The 19,585-nt window shown below is 43.5% G+C and overlaps 1 protein-coding gene and 2 long non-coding RNA genes across 3 annotated transcripts in view; all 3 read left to right on the plus strand.

Annotated features, from left to right (window-relative positions):
- The window catches only part of LOC109527581 (collagen alpha-1(I) chain-like), a 77,599-nt gene that overhangs the window by 29,577 nt on the left and 28,437 nt on the right, over positions 1–19,585 (plus strand). The window contains exon 4 of the mRNA XM_019889593.1: positions 17,302–17,386. Coding sequence (XP_019745152.1) covers positions 17,302–17,386 — 85 coding nt within the window. The remainder of the gene's footprint in view (positions 1–17,301; positions 17,387–19,585) is intronic.
- On the plus strand, positions 10,123–11,103 carry LOC109527594 (uncharacterized). The gene is made up of 2 exons (XR_002170553.1): positions 10,123–10,226; positions 11,044–11,103. It is a non-coding gene; the product is annotated as an uncharacterized LOC109527594 (long non-coding RNA).
- LOC109527587 (uncharacterized) lies at positions 14,229–17,044 on the plus strand. The gene is made up of 3 exons (XR_002170546.1): positions 14,229–14,335; positions 16,861–16,919; positions 17,005–17,044. It is a non-coding gene; the product is annotated as an uncharacterized LOC109527587 (long non-coding RNA).

Consider the following 19,585-nt stretch of genomic DNA (forward strand, 5'->3'; position numbering starts at 1 on the left):
AATCATGAGGACCTGCCAAGTGGTATGATAGCATTGTTTTATACATGTCCTTGGCTAGGCCTCAGTTTCAAAATCAGTCCTTGGTCCTTGGCCTTGGCCTCGGAAGCAAGTCCTTGGTCCTTGGCCTTGGCCTCGGAAAATCTTTCAAGTCCTTGGCCTTGGATTTGGCCTCGGAGGCAAGTCCTTGGCCTTGGCCTTGGCCTCGGGTTGCCGGTCCTTGGACACAACACTGCTTTGTACTGTTCAAATGTTCTTTGAACATTCGACCAGCTCAAATAAGATCTGTAGTCTTGACATAAAATCCACGAAAGAGCGCAAAAGTTGTCCAAATCATAGTCAATAATATATTTTATATATCTATTGATTCATCCATTTTCTAATTTGCTTATCCCTACAATGGTCGCGGGCATTTTGCAGCCTATCCCAGCTGTCTTTGGGCACTAGGCGGGGAACACCCTGAACTGGTTGCCAGTCAATCGCAGGACACAATCATTGACACTCACAATCACAATTAGGGACAATTTAGAGTGTTCAATTAACCTACCGTGCATGTTTTTGGAATGTGGGAGAAAACTGGACTACCTGGAAAAAACCCACGCAGGCATGGGAGAACAAACAAGCTCTACACAGGAAGGCTGGGGCCAGAATTGAACCCAGGACATCTGCATTGTGAGATGGACGTGATTAGTAATTGATGTTTGAATAGCATATTCGAAAAAAAAAAAAACAATTTCACAAATTCTGAAACAATAATAAATGCTTCAACCAGTGGCATTCAACATTCAACGACTACTAAGTACAAGTACTAATACTACGAGTATTTCCAATACGAAGCACGTCTACTTTTTGCAAGTATATTTACTAGTACGACAATGAGTACTAATATTACAAGTACTTTTATTACATGTACTACTACATCTACTAGTGCAACTCCTACTACAGCACCAACGACTATCAGTATTATTACAAGTATGGAATGTGGGAGAAAATAAGAGTAACTGAAAAATAAAAAAATAAAAACCCACTCAGACACGGAGAGAACAAGCAAAATTTACACAGGAAGGCTGTATATATATAGTAAATATTCCCATCCCCCGGAATTCTATGAAAAGGAATATCCTTCACCCGTAATAAAAACCTATGCATTAACATTTTGACTACGATAAATTCCACTAGCCGTAACCCGGATTGAGACGTCATGCCGCGGGATCTTAAATAAACGCAACGCCCACCCGATGCGATGGAAAATACATGACGCTGAGACACGTTTTCATTTCAAGTTTTTCGATCATCATATTCGAAATGACAACGTGTAAGTGAGTTTTTATTTACTGTAATTGTGAATGATTTTAACTTTATTCACTTACGTCCTGTAGAACACGGCACTAGCTTAAAAGCAGCACCCACTCGACACGACCGAAGAAACGTGTTCGCTTCGCCGTTTTCATTCATCAGATTCGAAACGATGATGTGTAAGTCACTTTTTATTGGCGTGCGTTTTACTGTAATTGCGAAAGATTTTAACTTTATTTACTTACGTCGTGTAGATCATGGCATCGAAACGTAGAAGAACTTTAATGACTGTAGCGGAGCGAGTGAAATGCATCCGTTTGAGCGAGGCTGGACACAAAGTAAAAAACATCCAGCAGACACTTGGAGTCGGAAAGACGCAAATCTACGAAACTTTAAAAAACAAGGCATCGATTCAACTCCTGATGACAGGCCACCATCCAGCAAGGAAGCAATACAAATGGCAACAAAAATCCTTCAGTATGCACAAGAATTACCAGACATTGGTGATCAACGGGACAGTTACTTGCAACTAGCAAGAAAACTGTATGACACGCAGGCAAACATTGTCATAAACCAAAGAATGCATCCAATAAAAAAATCCAAAATACACACATTTTTTTCCCAAGACAGAAAAAAATAAACATTAATGTACTGTACGTATTATACTGTTGTGATTTTTTTTGGATACACCTGTATTGCAGTTTTTGTTATGTAAACAGTTTTTGGACAGTATATTTTTGTATTTTAGTGATTGTGTTGTTACACGTGCATTTTGTCAACATACTTATAGGTTCATAAAGCACATGTACCATGCTCATTTCCCAAATGAGGAATTTCTGTTATCAGGACAGATTGGACAGCGCAAACACGAGTCCGTACTAGAGAATATTTACTGTATACTGTATATAACTCCAGCATAACTCCAGCTGGCCCAAGCGGGTGACATCCGTTCTGTCCTGGGTCTTCACGCGGAGTAGCGGCGAGGATTTTCTTCTCTTTGCTTGCCACGAGCGCCCTCCAGCCCTCAGGGGGTGGCACACCTCCAGCGAGGCCAAGCGGGCAGCTTCAGCGCAGCCCGGACCGTTCAGCAGGTTTGCGCCAAAGTTTTCTGCTGGAAGCGGCAAAGCTCCGATGCGACCAAGCGCGCACATGAGTGTTGAGGTTTTTCTCCCCTTTGGTTGTACCTCGCTCCCTTCCCAACATTAACAAAAAACTAAACAAAAAATTTCAAACATTTCCATTCTTATGGACTTTTGCTATATTTTATAACACTAGATAGAGCTTTCACTTTTTTGGAGAGGCCGCCATTTTAAACAGGTAGTTCCACTTTGGTCTGCCCCTCCAGTTTATTTATTTCTAGTGAGCCTTAAAAAAAAATGCATTACTTTCTAATTTGTAAACCAATTTTCATGCTACTTATTGAAAAAGATGTGGCTACAAAACAAACAAAACAATCAATGGGCGTTGAAAATAACCCTTGCATATATACTGAGTTTATCCACACTAGTACACCACAGTCACCACGCAGCATTGCCATTTCTCGCTGGGCCCCTCCAGTGTGTTTTGTGTGTGTGGCCAGTCTGGCCACATCAGCATCACTGCGGGTCTTAACCAGTCGTGAAGGAAACCGATTCCGGAGAGTCTGAAACCGAGACAAGACCAATACGTAAAACAAATTCTTGGTTCCATATTATATTCCAGTTTACCTTCGTCACAGTCCTTTTCAGGTTTCCAATGTTGAATTCCTTCCAAAATATTTTGGTGTATGTCTGATCAAAAAGGTTTCTATTCCATTCCAAAAAACCCAACGTGCTCTCACTTTTGATTCAGAAAATCCTGTAAAGGATCTGATATTTAACATCTTAAAATGTGTTTGTCTACCTTTTGTAATAGGGTAGAGTTAGGTATTTCACCCTATTTCCAATTACTTTACTATATTCTTTGAATAGAACTTCACTTTTAAAGAAAGTGAAACTGTATTCGATGCGAGGGCACCTAATGATCTATAAATTCATAACATCTTTTTAAAAAAAACACACCGCTGATTGAGAAGGAATTATAATAGTTTACTGACTAAGTGGAGTTGCCGTATTTAGTGATCCACATGCGTGCTTCAGATCACGTCATAGATCGTGTTTTGACATGCATCCGCAACCAGCTGAGGCTTGTGCCTCAAATCACGTCATGTATCCTGTTTTGACATGCATCTGAAACCAGCTGAGGCTTGATTTAGTGCAGGAGTGCCCAATTCGTTGATCAAGATCGGCCGGTACCTCGCGGACTGCTCCCAAGTCAATTGCAAGGAGTGCGTGTGTGTGTGTGTGTGCGTGTGTGTCTGCATGTGTGTGCGTGTTATTAAAATTATATATTTTTGTGTGACTGAACACCGCACCTGAAACAGCCTATCAGTTTCATTTTCACAAAAGAGTATTTAAAAAATACCATTTTTAAAAAAAGCAGGTTACCGTTAACCTATAATGGCGCGTGACCTACCACTCCGGAAGTTATCAGTGATCAGCAGTCTGCAATTGCAGTTTGGAATCAGAGCTGTTGTGATAGTTATTGATTTAACTCTCATTCAGTTTTTTTCATCTGCAATTCACCAATGGCACCGTTAGTGGCGCAAGGAGAAACATTTTAAAATGGTACACGTGAGCTACAATAGTGATGTAACTGCACTTAAGACGCTGCAAATGTATGTCACATGCCTTTGCGTCAGGTCTCTACTAAGGGAGGTAATGATTTTTTTTTTTTTTTTTTACAAACTCACAAACTGTTGTCTTCTCTATTGTTCTGTTTCGTTCAAATTTGGGGCTGTTATTGCTGTTGCTCATCATGGCGTGTGTGTGTGTGTGTGTGTGTGTGTGTGTGTGTGTGTGTGTGTGTGTGTGTGTGTGTGTGCAAATGGGTGCACGTGGACGTGACTTGGCTCAAACGGGCACGTGGACGGAGATCGCCCTGACGTGGACAGGGCTCGGCCTGACGTGGACGTGGCTTGGCCCGACATGGATGTGGATGTGGCTCGGCTCAACCTGGACGGGGCTTGACATGACGGGGAACATGGGACGGCCGCATGACATGCGCCGCCTGAAGGGGAATGGGTGTCGGCCACAGACGTGCTCCGCTAGGCACAGGGTGGAACTGGGACCAGTGCTTTGTTCCTGTGGGGTCCATTTGATGGTCGGGTCATTCTGTCATGACCGTGGTGGTGGGGGACTCCAAAAAGCAAGCAGGACGGAGGAGTAGGGTGAACTTGACAAACTGTATTAAGAAAACACTGAGAAAACTAAATCCAGAACAAACAAAGTCCTGAAAACAACAAGAATCCAAAGTAACAAACAAAAACCCATGGCAGATGCAAAAACAAGGTGAAAGCAATACAAACAACAATCCATGGCATTAAGGCACAAACATGAACCAACAGGAGCAGTGACAGAAGCAGTGACAGAAATAATGACCCGACCCCGACTGGTCGGGCCAGAATTCTTTTTCACAAAGAACCTACAAATGACATGATGACCAAAAGGTGTGCCGCTGTTGGAGGAACCCTCCAGAGCCACCTGTTTGTCCCAAACAGATCAACCAGGACAGAAGGTGTGGAAACAAGTCGATAACAGGAGGTTGGTTGCTTGAAAAGTAGATCTTTGGTCAAAAAATGTTGGCCGCCCTTGCTGCAGTGGTTACAAATGTCGATTGGCTTCTTGTTAGGTTAATGCTGGCAATCTGATGCGAAGAACACATCAGGAACAGGAAGACTCAGGAGGCAGGCATGGTTGTCTTTCTTGCAAGAGAGAGCGTGCTAAAACAGGTCTCGGTTCACAATCTCAGAGCAGCTCTCCAGCTGGCTCTGCAATGTAAACCGTTACAGGTTCCGGGGCAACTCTGAAGAGACTGCGTTTGTCTCCTTGCATTTATTGGAAGGATGTCCCTGATACACGATCTTCTAACGGGTGTGAGGAGTATTTTCACATTCCACAACAGTTTCAGTAAAGGAGAGTTTCACTGAGAACACACAGTTCATTCCTGAGATGTCGTCAAACGGCTCCTGTTGGATGTCGATGGTCCACGTACACAGCTTGGGATGTCCCTCACATGGTGTCCTGGAGTTGATGTTATCTTCTCACAAGCAACAGTTAATTTGACCAGAAGCCGTTCACGTAACAACAAGATATTGTCTTAAAAGCTAGAACAGGAGCAGCCTGAGCTCTTCCGGTCTGACAAATCTACCATTATCAACCTACCCCATTGTCTATGAGGTATTTGCGAAGTATTGGGATAACAGAATTACATTTATTCCAAAACTTCTTCTTTGCATTGCGGCAGTTGAGCGCAACACTGCCACATGCTGGCTGTGGAACCACACGTACCAGACCCCAGTGTGCCCTTTAAGTTGCTTTTCTGGTCGTAAGAGCAAATTAATATGTCACACACATTCATTAAAAATGTTCTAGACACTGCTGAACATGAGCATGTGCAGTGCATGTGTGATAAAAAATGTTTATTGGTGATAGAAAGACAAGCAACAACGTCTCTTGTGTGACTGCACAAGCCGATTGCCTGATTTGAAAAGGCTGCGGCGCGCTTCACTTCACTTGGTGCTCATCCTGCATAGAAAATAGGCACATCCAGCTATTTTAATGGGAAAATAATAATTGATGATTATTGGATTGAAAAAGAAAATCATTGGAAATCACGAACCCTCGAAATAAAATGGAACGTTTTTTTTCCACACTTTCTTGGAAATCTTCACATGCAGAGGACGTCCAGTAGATGGTGCTCGTGAGGCTCTGCCTCCCTTGCTGCCCCTGACCGCACATCACTGCAACCGTCGGAAGAACCGAGCAGTTTTCTCAAGAGCGTACTTGATTGGATGTGGTGATTGCTTTGTCCATCTTGATGTGCTCTCAGCAAACAAAATATACAAAGGGACTTGTGGATATAAAAAAAACTACATAAATGAGAGGCTTTTTTGATTTAAAAAAAAGCGGACCAAGATAACTGTGAATGGCTGGTAACCAGTTCAGGGTGTACCCTGCCTTAAGCCTGAAGACAGCTGGGGTAGGCTCGAGAATGCCCGTGACCCTCATGTTGATTAGAAAATAAATGGATGGATGGAGACGAAGATACCTTTAGACAACTGGGATAGGCTCCAGCAAGCCATGACCCAAGTGAGGAATAGTGGTTCCAAGAATGAATGAGTTCAGCATAAAATCATAAGGAAACTTTTTTCCAGCATCAATGTGACCTATAGCCTCAAGAACTCAGCTGAAGAAAAAGAAAATCATTTGGAGGAAGAAGGTGAAAATAAACAACTGAGGAAATGATTGTCTTGTCCAGGGAAGCCAAGACAAGAAGTATTATCAAAAATGATCTGTCAAGGGAGCCCCCCGCCCTCCTTGCGTATTGCGCTCTCGTTTTATCTTGTTGGGAGGTGGTGAAGGTCAGCACAATCAGTATTTTGAGCAGCTACACAGAGTGCAGACTAGTGCATGAACAGGCAACTTTGCTTATCCGCAAAATAACTGGTCGGTATTCAAAGGTTACTTCCATTTAGCGCTGTTATACGTCAAATTCCCATTACATGTGGTTGCACTTGCACACTCTCTTATAGCTGGGGATGTGGCTGTTTTCAGTGAACCAGGACACAGAGGTTCTGGGAGCAAGTCCTCTCCTTTAGAGCTCCAGGGTAGGCGACTGGTTAGGACGTCCGCCTCACAGTGCAGAGGTTTGATTCTGGCCCCAGCCTTCCTGTGTCCAGTTCTTACCCTGCCTACGTGGCATTTCTCCTGGTACTCTGGTTTCCTCCCACATTCCAAACACATGCATGGTCGGTTAATTGAACACTCTATATTGTCCCTAGGTGTGACTGTGAGTTTGAATGGTTGTTTGTCTTTGTGTGCCCTGCGTTTGGCTGGGAACCAGTTCAGGGTGTACCCCGCCTTCTGCCCAAATAATTCTGGGATCGGCTCCAGCATGCTGTGACCCTTGTGAGGATAAGTGGCTCGAACAATGAATTAATGGATGGTTAACTGGGAGTCAGCACACACCTGCTAAGATTTAAAATACCTTTGATTTACCTCAAATGTTCGAATTGGATTCTCCTGACATTTTTTGGCAACGTCCGACAGCAGAAACCATGGAGGCGATATCCTCCAACACAATAGAGGGATCTTTTTTGATCAAAAGTCTCTGTCAGAAGAATGTTCTAAAAATCTGTCCAAGGCATTAAATGTACTCTGGAACACAGTCAAGACAGTCATCATCAAGGGGAGGGGAGAAAATATGGCACATCACTAAAATTAATGAGAACTGGATGTCCCTCCAAAATTGATGCAAAGATGAGAGGAAAATCAGCGAGTGCTACCAATATGCCCACAGCAACAGTGAAGGAGCCACCAAGTCCACCAGCGCCACCATCTTCTCTACCTGTACCACCTTGGATGCTGCAAAGGAGAATAAAATCTGACTGCCCTGGACAATTAGAATAATTTCCGGAAAATAATACAAAGTTGAACATACACATGGCAGCATATTACGCTTTTCTGATAAAAAGGCGATGCATGGAATGAGTTTCCATTTTTTACTGATGTAAGTTACATGAAGCCCTCTTGAGGAAAAATAACCATTTTCTCTAAATCAGTCTTTCTAAAATAGTGGGGCAGAAGATGTCCCAGTGCATATATAAACGGATCTGTGACACAGTGAATGGCTCATAAATCAGATATGATGCTTTGATTGTTTCGCAGTGGCATGCAAAGCAAAGTAGATGGCAAGGGCAAAAGTTGAGCTTGTATGCCCCCCAAATTTTTTGATTCAATTTTTTTTTTTCATATTGTATGGAATCCACCTGGGATAGAGAGGTCATATTCTCCCCTCGGCATCCAACCCTATTGCCCCCCCCACCCCCACGGATTATGTAAAATGGATGCCAGCTAATTGTAAATGCTCACTTTGCATACCTTCGAATAAGGTATTAACCCTTTCAGGGACAGCGGTCACTACAGTGGACAGCCATCATGTTATCAGGTTACAAGTTATGATTATTGGTTCATGAAAGGGTTAAAGTGAGTTGGCTGGCTGCCTGGAGTTTTTGCTCAGAGATCAATGCTCTGCGCTACCAAGCTGACAGCATGGTTCGATCCCAAGTTGGGAGGTCACCGTGAGAGTAAAAATGCCACAGATGTCCACAGAGTTGATGGGTTTGTGTGACCTCTTCACGAGGAGCATCCTGCTTCTGATTGGTTAGCTGGGGAGGCGAAGAGCACTGAGAAAAAGAGTTGTGATGAGCACACGATCATTGTCTGAAATCACAGTTTTGATCAGAAAACGACAAATTGTTGAGGCATAATTAGGACTGCCAAAAATATCATTGGTATCTGGTCAAGAGGGCTAATATGCTGCAAGAAGTAAGACAGGTCTTTAGTTTAGTTTGTAGAGTGGGTCATCCAGCGACGGAATGAATGGAATCACAACTGCAAATGTCGGCTGTCAAAGCGACCTTGGGCAAGACTCTGAATGCTACATTGTCTCCAGGTTAGCATTGTGAAAGACAAACTGTTCTCAATTGCTTGACCTGCACATTCAAATAAGCACACATTCCAACAGCTTCGTCCCTCTTGCCATTAACTTCATATAGAGTTGATGTTTATTTCCTGAGAGACATTTTGTCCATTTCTTCAAATGATGCACTTCTATGTCATGACATTGTTGCCATATTCATTGTAACATCGTCACGCTGCGTTATTTGTGTAACTGTTGTTCAACTTTACAACCGCACTGCTGGTCACTTTTAATTACTTTGGAACTCTGGATCATTTGCACAATTGTCATTTTATCAGTTCTATCACACGACAGGACACCTTAGATTTCTCATTGACTCTCAAAACATACATGTCTATGCCAGAAATGTGTTTGCTGTAATGCAGACATGTCCAGCTCCGAGCCTGGAGGGCCACTGTCCTGCCTGTTTTCCAGCTCTCCCAGCTGCAACACACCTGATTCAGATGATCAGCTCATCAGCCAGCTCTGAAGCAGCATTAGAACGATCCTGATGATTTGAATCAGGTGTGTTGCTCCTGGGAGAGCTGGAAAACAGGCAGGACAGCGGCCCTTGAGGACCGACTTTGGACACCCCTGCTGTAATGTAAGAGTGGCTCCACCTTCTGGTGATAAATTCCTTGTGTATTTAGAAATGGGAAATAACAATGATTCTGATTTTGTTTTTCACACTAATATTATGAGTGAAACATCATGAAATATCGAACAAGTTCAAAGATGTATTTTATTTCCAGCTGCATGTTGTGAATAATTGATTCTATGAAATTTTATAATTTGCCCACAACACTTAATTATTTCATCTAATGTACCATGATAGTCGCTGATGGTGTCGTGGTACACACGCCTGGCTTGTGTGCGGACAGCGTGGGATCAGTTACTACTCAGTGACACTCATGTGCGTGTGAATGTTTGTTTGTCTCATTCTGTGCCCTGCGACAGACTGGCGACCAGTTCAGAGTGTCGACTACCTTCTGCCCGAAGTCAACTGAGATAAGCTCCAGCACCTCCCTGTGAGCCTGTTCAGGACAAGGGGTGTTGATAATGGAGAGATGGACCAGTTTGTCCTCTTTGCAAAGCCACAAAATAGCCTTCATGACGTACAACACGCAGCTCCTTGTTGCTAGGTGGATTTTTTTTTTTTTAACTGCTCAGCAAAACCCACCTAAAAGAAACCACAGGCGGTAATTATGTGAAAAGAAAAGAAAAATCAATTAAATGACCCACCTTTATAAACAAGGGCCCCACCTAATTGGTGGCCAGACAAGTGATTTAAGTCCTCCATTACCGCCTGTGAAACGACAGAAGAGAGACGGAAGCGGGACTGACAACAACGCAAGGTCTGAGAGGGGCTCCAAGAGTAAACTTGAGTGTGCGTGGTGAGTACTTTTGTTATTTTGAAGTGTTTTCAGGGAACACAACATTAATGTTGGACATATTGGGGGTGACGCTGTGAACAATCAAGAGAATAATATGCATTTGGACTCAGGTCACATTGGACCACAACTTCCAAACCAGAAGTATGATAAAAATGGCAATTTAAATCTGGACAAAACATGTGCATACGTGCAAAATACGTGCTCTCAACAAATTTCATTTTTCATAATACACTTCTCAGCGCAGTTATAAAAGATCCATCCTTCAACAATAAAGGGCTTGAACAAGCAAAAATTAACCAGACACTGTGATGTTTTGTTTTGTTTTTTTTTTTTAATTCCAGTGCAAAGGGCTCTCGTACATAAAAATTACCATTCAAGGATCGCATACAATGGCTGAACAAGAAAACAACGTTAGGTTTAAGAATACATTTTGTGCATTTTTTTCACAATTATCAACTTACTCTAAGTTGTAATATTATTGAGGGTTTTTTTTTTAATTTTTATTTTTGAAACTTAATCAAGGGGCTGCTCAAACAGTGTGCCAGCTGGGCAGACTCTGTGTGACTGTGGACTTTGAAGTGCATTGCAGTCAATGACAGCAATTTTCACTGAATAAAAGAATTCCGTCCAACGCCGGCAACATTAAGATTGGCAGGGAGTTATCTGCCTTCTTCTCAAGGACAGTCCAGGTACCTCGGGGCAAGGTATAGAGCCTGGGCTTCACCAAACAGTGTCCAAGCAGCCAGCTCTCCCACCATGTTCACCTGATGGAATTTCTCTCGATGTACGTTTACCGTCCCTTTTCACTGTCTTTTAGGACATCATCAGCCACAATGAGCATTCTCAAGGTGTTCACTGTTGCCCTTGTGCTGTTTGGTACGTCATCAAACTCTCATCTCCCAAGTAACAGAGGAAATGAAAAGTCACCATGTAACAATTTTTTTTCACAGGAACCAGCTGTCTTTCTGCGAAGATAAAGAGACAACTGCCATCCGATACAGATGTTCAACCAGATGGCAATGTTCAGTCACTTCCGTTACCAGCTAGGTCACCACCTGGTCCACCTTCAGGACCACCTGGGGGACCACCTGGGTTTCCATTCTTTAAGCGAGGGCCACCAGGTCCCCCAGGTCATCCTGGTCCACCAGGACCAACTGGACCACATGGTCCACCAGGGAAAGATGGTCCACCAGGACCACCTGGACCAGATGGTCCACCAGGGCTAGATGGTCCACCAGGACCACCTGGACCAGGCGGTCCTCCAGGGCCAAATGGGCCACCAGGACCACCTGGACTAGATGGGCCACCAGGCCCACCTGGACAAGATGGGGCACCAGGACCCCCTGGACCTCATGGGCCACCAGGCCCATCTGGACCACCTGGACCAGCAGGCCCATCTGGACCACCTGGACCACCAGGTCCACCTAGTGCACCAGGACCACCCGGACCACCAGGTCCTCCCGGGCCACCACTACACTACCCATATTGGCCTTTTGGGCAACAACCACCTTGGCCACCAGCACCTTGGCCACCAAGGCCACCAGCACCTTGGCCACCTGGACCACCACCATATTAGTCACCACCATCTTAGCCACCTCGGCCACCATCATGTTCAATGCCTGGGCCATTGCCGCCACCAGCTGATCCAACATTTTATGATCCATCAGCTTAAAAACCTGGATCACCAGGGGGCCACCTGTTACCATGGATGAAAAGGCTGCCTGGACATGTCAAGCCTCGACCATAGAAAGGGAGTTGTTTTTATTCCAAAAGTAATCTTGTTTTTAAGCATTGAGCCCTAATCATAATGATCGTCGCGTGGTCGTTCATGCATAATTGCAAGATACCCCCACCCCCTCCACGCCACCTGTGTTGGATTCAAACAATAAAGATGATTTTTCTTCTGCATGATTTAGTTTCTTGAATGTGACCTCAACTCAGACATTCTGTCCTTCATTTTCACAGACATGATCATGCTTGGTGGTTATGGCATCAGATTGCAACCGCCTCCTCCCATATAAAGAATTATCATCCATATGTACATCTTCCACCGACCGAACTCAACTCAACTTTATTTGTAGAGCATTTTAAATCTGAATCAGAATCATCTTTATTGGCCAAACATGTAAAATAAGGAATTTGTATATTAGCTATCCTAGATTGCAATAACAAGCAACTACAACAAGGAAAGATATGACATACAAGTCTAGAAAGACTTTCTTTAATGTAAGGGTACCATTTTGCAGTTGTCCTAGCCAATGATAGCTGTGCCACAATTTGCAGAGTCATCAAGGAGAGATAAAGTGATCAGTGGTGCAAAACAATACGATGAAGGTTCTGCAGTCGGTGCAAATAATCATTGCACCATTTTTAAATGACTAGTAGCAGTAATTGTAGTGCAACTTGAGGTATACAATTATGCAGAATGTCTTTGAGCGCTTTAAAGTGTCTAGTGTTGTGGAAGATTGTAAAACAACCATTGTTGCCTACAAAGTGCTGTCTATGCAATAAAAAAAATATTCAGACAATAACAAAGAGAGTGAAAACAATCAATTTATACAAATACGGCAGACACCATAAAACACTAAGACGTGCATGTCCAACTCCAGTCCTCAAGGGCAGCGGTTGTATTTGCGTTGTATCTATTTTGAAGGCACGTTTCAACATTACTATAGCGACCAGAGGGTATTCCGGACAGATAGGCCTTTCCTCGTGTCATGATTCGTGCTAATTATTATGTTGAGAAAAAAAACACACACTTTTCATGCAGGTCATATCATATTATTTTGTTGTATTTATCCGCCAAGCCTTAAAGGCCGGTCCGTGAAAACATTGTCTGACATTAAAACGGTCCGTGGGGCAAAAAAGGTTGGTGACCGCTGCTCCAAGGCCACCGTCCTGCCTGTTTTCCATTGCTCCCTGCTGCAACACATCTGATTGAAATGATCAGCTCTTCAGCAAGCTCTGGAAAAATTTGAAAACGATCTTGATCATTTGAATCACGTGTGTTACAGAAGGGGGAGAATGAAAACAGGCAGGGCAGCGGCCCATGAGGACCTAGTTTGTCCACCCCTGCACTAAGACTGCCCAGTCTCATCTTGAGCTGAAAGCCATTGGATACAATTGTGTTTTAGGACATGTTTTGACATTGTTGCCGTTTTCATTGTAAATTCATCATGCTGCGTTATTTGCATAACTGTTGTTGGTGTCAACTACTGCACTGCTGGCCACTTTTAATTGCTTTAGGACTCGGGATCATTTGCACAATTGTCATTTTATCAGTTCTATCAGACTACAGGACACCTTACATTTCTCATTAGCTCTCCATACTTAATGTGTCCAAAATGTACATTTTGTTTGCTATCGTGTGAAAATTGCTCTACCTACTGGTGATAAATTCCTGGTGTAGGAAATATGGCAAAAAAAAATGATTCTCATTCTAATTCTCATTTTCATTTAAGTATGGGTGCAACAAAATGAAATATAAAACAAGTGAAAAGCTGTGTTTTATTTCCAGCCCCATATTATAAATAACTCATAACTTAATTTTCTGAAATTATGGCCATGTCACATGATTATTTCAACGAATGTGTCATGGTATTGTGATTAATACTTACTGACTTAGGAGACAAAACCAGTTTGTCCTCTCTGCAAAGCCACAATAGCCTTTATCACATACAACACCCAGCTCCTTGTTGCTCAGTGGATTAAAAAATAAATAAAAAAACAAAAACAAAATATGTATCAGCTGTTTGAAGATGTAATAGAACTCCATGTACCTGCAGATAGCATTCCAGTGGCAGTGACCTTTTATGTGTTCTATTCATTTCAAAGTGACGCAATTAATTGATCGATTACAACTTTGCAACATGACGAAGAAATACCGCTTGGCAATATCCACCACAGAAACCACATGTCATTGTGTGACAACAAAAGAAAGTCAATTAAATGACCCACCCGAATGCACAAGGGCTCCACCTTAATGGTGGCTAGACAAGTGATTTAAGCTCTCCGATAACAACTGTGAGGTGACAGAAGAGAGACGGAAGCAGGACTGTCAACCACACAAGGCCTGAGAGGGGTTCTAAGAGCAAACTTGAGTGTGTGTGGTGAGTACTATCGCCATCCTGAAGTGTTTTCAGGGAACACAACATTAATGTTGGACATGTTTGGTGTTGCGCTTTGTACGCTTCAGGGAAAAATATTCATTTTGACAAAGGTTACGTAGGACCACACACTTCCAATTCAAACTTATGACAAAAATGGCATTTTAAATACGGACAAAACATGTGCATCTGTGCAAATTTATTTTTTTATATTCCAGCGCAAAGGGCTCTCATGCGTAAAAATGACCATTCGAGGATGGCACGAAACGGATGAAGAGCAAACCAATATTAGCTGTATGAATACATGCTGTGCATTTTTTCACAAATACCACCTAACTTAAACTTGTTATATTATTGAGGTAGAATTTTTTTTTTAGGAATTAATCAAGAGGCCACTCAAAGAGTCTGCCGCCTGCGCCCGCAGGCCACCAGTTGCCCATCTCTGGTTGAATATTTTTAATGAATGTGTTTGACATGAATTGAGGACATTTAAAACAAGGTACAGAAATAAAATTACATGAAATTAAAATGACAGTGGAAGAAAAACATTTTTAAAATTGAATTTTAGGAAAAGTATTGAGCTCAATCATAGGCACTGGAAACGAAGCAACTTGGACTTGAAAACATTCACACTAGGGCATACTCCAAACAAATAACTTATTAAAATCTTAGTGTTTCATGATTTTTTTTCCAGCCCAAATGGCTAACATTGAAACCCAAGTGTTCCATCTTAATGTCTTTGAGTCGGTGTAAAAAAATCATCTCTCCCAGTGCCAAAGCTTGCTGTGGCGACATGCTCCACTTTGTCAGCCTCATTATCCTGACAATTGCACCAAAAAACCAACATTGCAATTAATCTTTGGCAAGCCAGAAGTAAGTACAGTAGAGTTCACACCTTGGGGGAAAAACTGTCTCCATACTTCCGGATACATGACCTGAACAAGAAGAGGCCAAAGTACTAACGCTGTGGAGACTATGGATGGTGCTTTATAAACAAACAAAACAAAACTTACATACCGCTTTTCTTTTTGACAGTAATTTTCCCATTAAATTAAAAAAGTCACAAATCAAAGGAATGTTACAACACACACACACACACACACACACACACACACACACACACACACAGATACACACTTTCTTGAGGAATTTGGTCACTGTTTCTCCGTCTTTGTTCAGTGAAGATTTATTATTATACATAAGTGCCTAATTATATTTTAATGCATTCATGCATTACCCACTATCATGAGGCAGAGCTTAAAATAATGATCAATAACGCTTTCGGATTCTGAATAAAAACAACAAAACCCATTTGTGACATTGAGCAATTTTTTTTTTCTTTGGGGAGCCACTCACACTGCTTGTTCATCAATAAATTATTTTGAGATCAAAAGCCACTTCGAAATGTTGCTACCCTGCTTCATAGAATAGAACCACTGTTCAGATAATAGCGTCATGGAAGTAAAAATATGAGCACCAAAGTCTGCCTTCTTCTTGACATGCTTGTTTTCAAAAAAGTAATTTTTCTCCAAAGTTTGTGAGAAGCAGGTGAATTTTAAAAAATTGTGCTATGTTCTGCTGATTACTAAAGAACGGAAACAGATAGAAAGGTAGAATCAAGATTTTCGACTGGTTAACCCAAAAGATTCATGAAAAATTGGTGATATACTACCAGTAAGCATTTTCCACAACAAATGGGGGCTGGTCCCACAAAAAAAGTATTTTAAATCTGTAAAAAACTAATTGCAGAGGTGCAGGGTTCGATTCTGGCTCCGGCCTCCCTGTGTGGAGTTTGCATGTTCTCTCCGATCACTTCCATTTCCTCCCACATTCCAAAAACATGCATGGCAGGTTCATGGAACACTCTAAATTGTCCCTCAGTGTGATTGTGAAATCGGATGGGTGTTCGTCTCTGTGTGCCCTGTGATTGACTGGCAACCGGTTCAGGGTGTCCCACGCCGACTGCCCGAAGAGAGCTGGGATAGGCTCCAGCACTCACCGCGACCCTTGTGAGGATAAGCGGATTGGAAATTGGATGGATGGATGGATGGATGGATGGATGGATGGATGGATGGGTGAAAAAACTAATCTCCAGATAAGTGAGGAACCGTGAAAATGCTGAGCATCCACTGAGTTCTACAATGCAAACGTTTGTTCACAAATGGTTTGTGAAGTTGAAGGCTTTTGCACGCTGAGGCTCTGTGTGACCGTGGACTTTGAAGTGCATGATTGGTGCTGGCACCATGTTCGTCAATGACAGAATAATAAATGAGCAATTAGCGACTCAAAAAAAAAAAGATTTCCTGAAAAGTAGTGGTTTCGATAAATATGAGAATTCCGTCCAATGGCCACAACATGAAGATTGGTGGAGACGAATCAGCCTTCTTCCCACGGGCGGTCCAGGTCCCTCGTGGCAAGGCATGGGCCTCAACAAACTGAGTGTGTCCAAGCAGCCAACTCTCCCACCACGTTCACCTGATGGACCTTCTCTCGATATACGTTTACCGTCCCTTTTCACTGTCTTTTAGGACATCATCAGCCACAATGAGCATTCTCAAGGTGTTCACTGTTGCCCTTGTGCTGTTCGGTAAGTCATCAAACTCTCAACTAGCAAGTAATAAAGAGTCAGTGAAAGGTCTCCATCTAACAAAGATGTCAACTCTTTATCACAGGAACCAGCTGTCTTTCTGCTAAGATAAAGAGACAGTTGCCATCCAATGCAGATTTTACCCTAGATGACAATAGTCCACCTGGAACACCTCCAGGAAGTCCACCTGGATCACCTCCAGGACCACCTGGGGGACCACCTGGATCACCTCCAGGACCACCTGGGGGACCACCTGGATCACCTCCAGGACCACCTGGGGGACCACCTGGATCACCTCCAGGACCACCTGGGGGACCACCTGGTCTACCAGGTCCCCCTGGTCCAGCAGGACTAACTGGACCACATGGTCCACCAGGGCCAGATGGTCCACCAGGACCACCTGGACCAGGTGGTCCACCAGGGATAGATGGCCCACCAGGACCACCTGGACCAGATGGTCCACCAGGGCCAAATGGGCCACCTGGACCACCTGGACTAGATGGGCCGCCAGGCCCACCTGGAGCAGACGGGGCACCAGGACCACCTGGACCAGATGGGCCACCAGGCCCATCTGGACCGCCTGGACCAGCAGGACCATCTGGACCACCTGGACCACCAGGTCCACCTAGTGAACCAGGACCACCCGGACCACCAGGTCCTCCCGGGCCACCACTACACTACCCATATTGGCCTTTTGGGCAACGACCACCTTGGCCACCAGTACCTTGGCCACCTAGGGAACCAGCACCTTGGCCACCTGGGCCACCACCATATTAGCCACAACCATCGTAGCCACCTGGGCGACCACCATGTACAATACCTGGGCCACTGCCACCACCAACTGATCCAACATTTTATGATCCATCATCTTCACAACCCCGATCACATGGGGGCCCCCCTGTTACCATGGATTAAAATGGCCCACCTTGCCAGCTTTGCCAGGCTATACCATCACTAGGACCACATTTTATTTCATATCATAATTAGCCACCCAGCAAATAGCAGCCACCAGTGCAGCACCTGTTGTCCTGAACACTAAATTTTCAACCTGCCCCACGACTCTTCCAACCTGGACCAGCACCCTGCAACCTGGACCACTGCCTGGACCATCTCTTCCTCCTGATGCAAAAAATATTCTAGAACACGACCTTTCAAACTTGGACTACCATCTTGGTTCCCAACAAGACCTACCGAGCCAACTCCAGTTACTCCGGATGAAAACGACCCATGTTTAACCACCACCTTGCTCATTCAGACAACCTATTTGTGGTTAGAGACACAGCCACCTTGACCACCAAAATCCAGTTCACCACCTGGACTACCTGGACATGTCAAGCCTAGACCATAGAAATGGAGTTGGTTTTATTCCAAAATAAATTGTGTCCCTAAGCATTGAGCCCTAATCGTAATGATCATCGTGTGGTCGTTCCTGCATAATTGCAAGATACCCCCACATCTTTGCCACCTGTGTTGGATTCAAATAATAAAGATGATTTTTCTTCTGCACTACTGAGTTGCTTGAATGTGACCTCAAAGCAGACATTCTGTCCTTCATTTTCACAGACATGATCATGCTTGTTGGTTATGGCGTCAAATTGCAACTGGTTCCTCCCATATAAATAATTATCAACTCAACTTTATTCATAGAGCATTTTATATCTGAATCAGAATCATCTTTATTGGCCAAACATGTAAAATCAGGAATTTGTGGATGAGCTATCCTCGTACTTCAACAAGCAACTACAACAAGCAAAGATATGACATAGAAGTCGAGAAAGACTTTCTTTAATGTAAGGGTATCATTGTGCAGTAGTACCAGCCAATGACAGCTGTGCGACAATTTGCAGTCATTGAGCAGAGGGATAAAGGGATCAGTTGTGTGATACAATGCTATGACGGTTTTGCAGTTGGTGCACATAATCATTGCCCCATTTATTAAATGACTAGTGGCAGTAATTGTTGTCCAACGTGGGTGCCCAACCGTTTTTGAACGAAGATCTACTCTTCGATCAACCAACTCCCACGATCGACCCGTTACCGCACACACGCGTGCCTACGCATGCACTTACGCACGTATGCCATGATGAGCAACGGCTCTCACGGCCCCTAAGATGAACAAAAAATAAAAATAAAGTAGACACAAGAGTTTTTGGCTTTGTGAAAAGGAAATCGGTTCCTACCTTTGTCCAGACCTGACGCGAAGGCATGGGACGCACTTTTGCAGCATGTTAACTATCGTAGCTCATGTGTACCATTTTAAAATGCCTCTCTCGGCCCTCCAGATCCATTTTTGGTTTCCCAATAAAACTCTGGTCTTACCAACATTCTCAATACGCTCGCTCCTGTCAAGTCCCCTCTGTCTTTTTTACTCGGTCCGCCCGCTGGTTCACTCCTTATCTCCGTTCCATTAAATCCAAAACTCGGCAGCTTGAGAGACTCTACAGGAAAACCGGTCTCACTGTTCACAAGGGAATCTACACAGCTCAACTATCCCTTGACAAGGACTCCATCTCTCAAGCTAATTCACAATACTACTCTGGACTCATCTGCTGTAATATTGGAAATACTCAAATTCTCTCTGTAACAATTTCATTCAACCCCCTGTCTCCCCCCCCCCCCCGCCCACACACACACACACACACACACACACACACACACACACACAC

The sequence above is a fragment of the Hippocampus comes genome, unplaced genomic scaffold (genome assembly GCF_001891065.2).
Source record: "Hippocampus comes isolate QL1 unplaced genomic scaffold, H_comes_QL1_v1.1 scaffold15, whole genome shotgun sequence".
Classification (NCBI taxonomy): domain Eukaryota; kingdom Metazoa; phylum Chordata; class Actinopteri; order Syngnathiformes; family Syngnathidae; genus Hippocampus; species Hippocampus comes.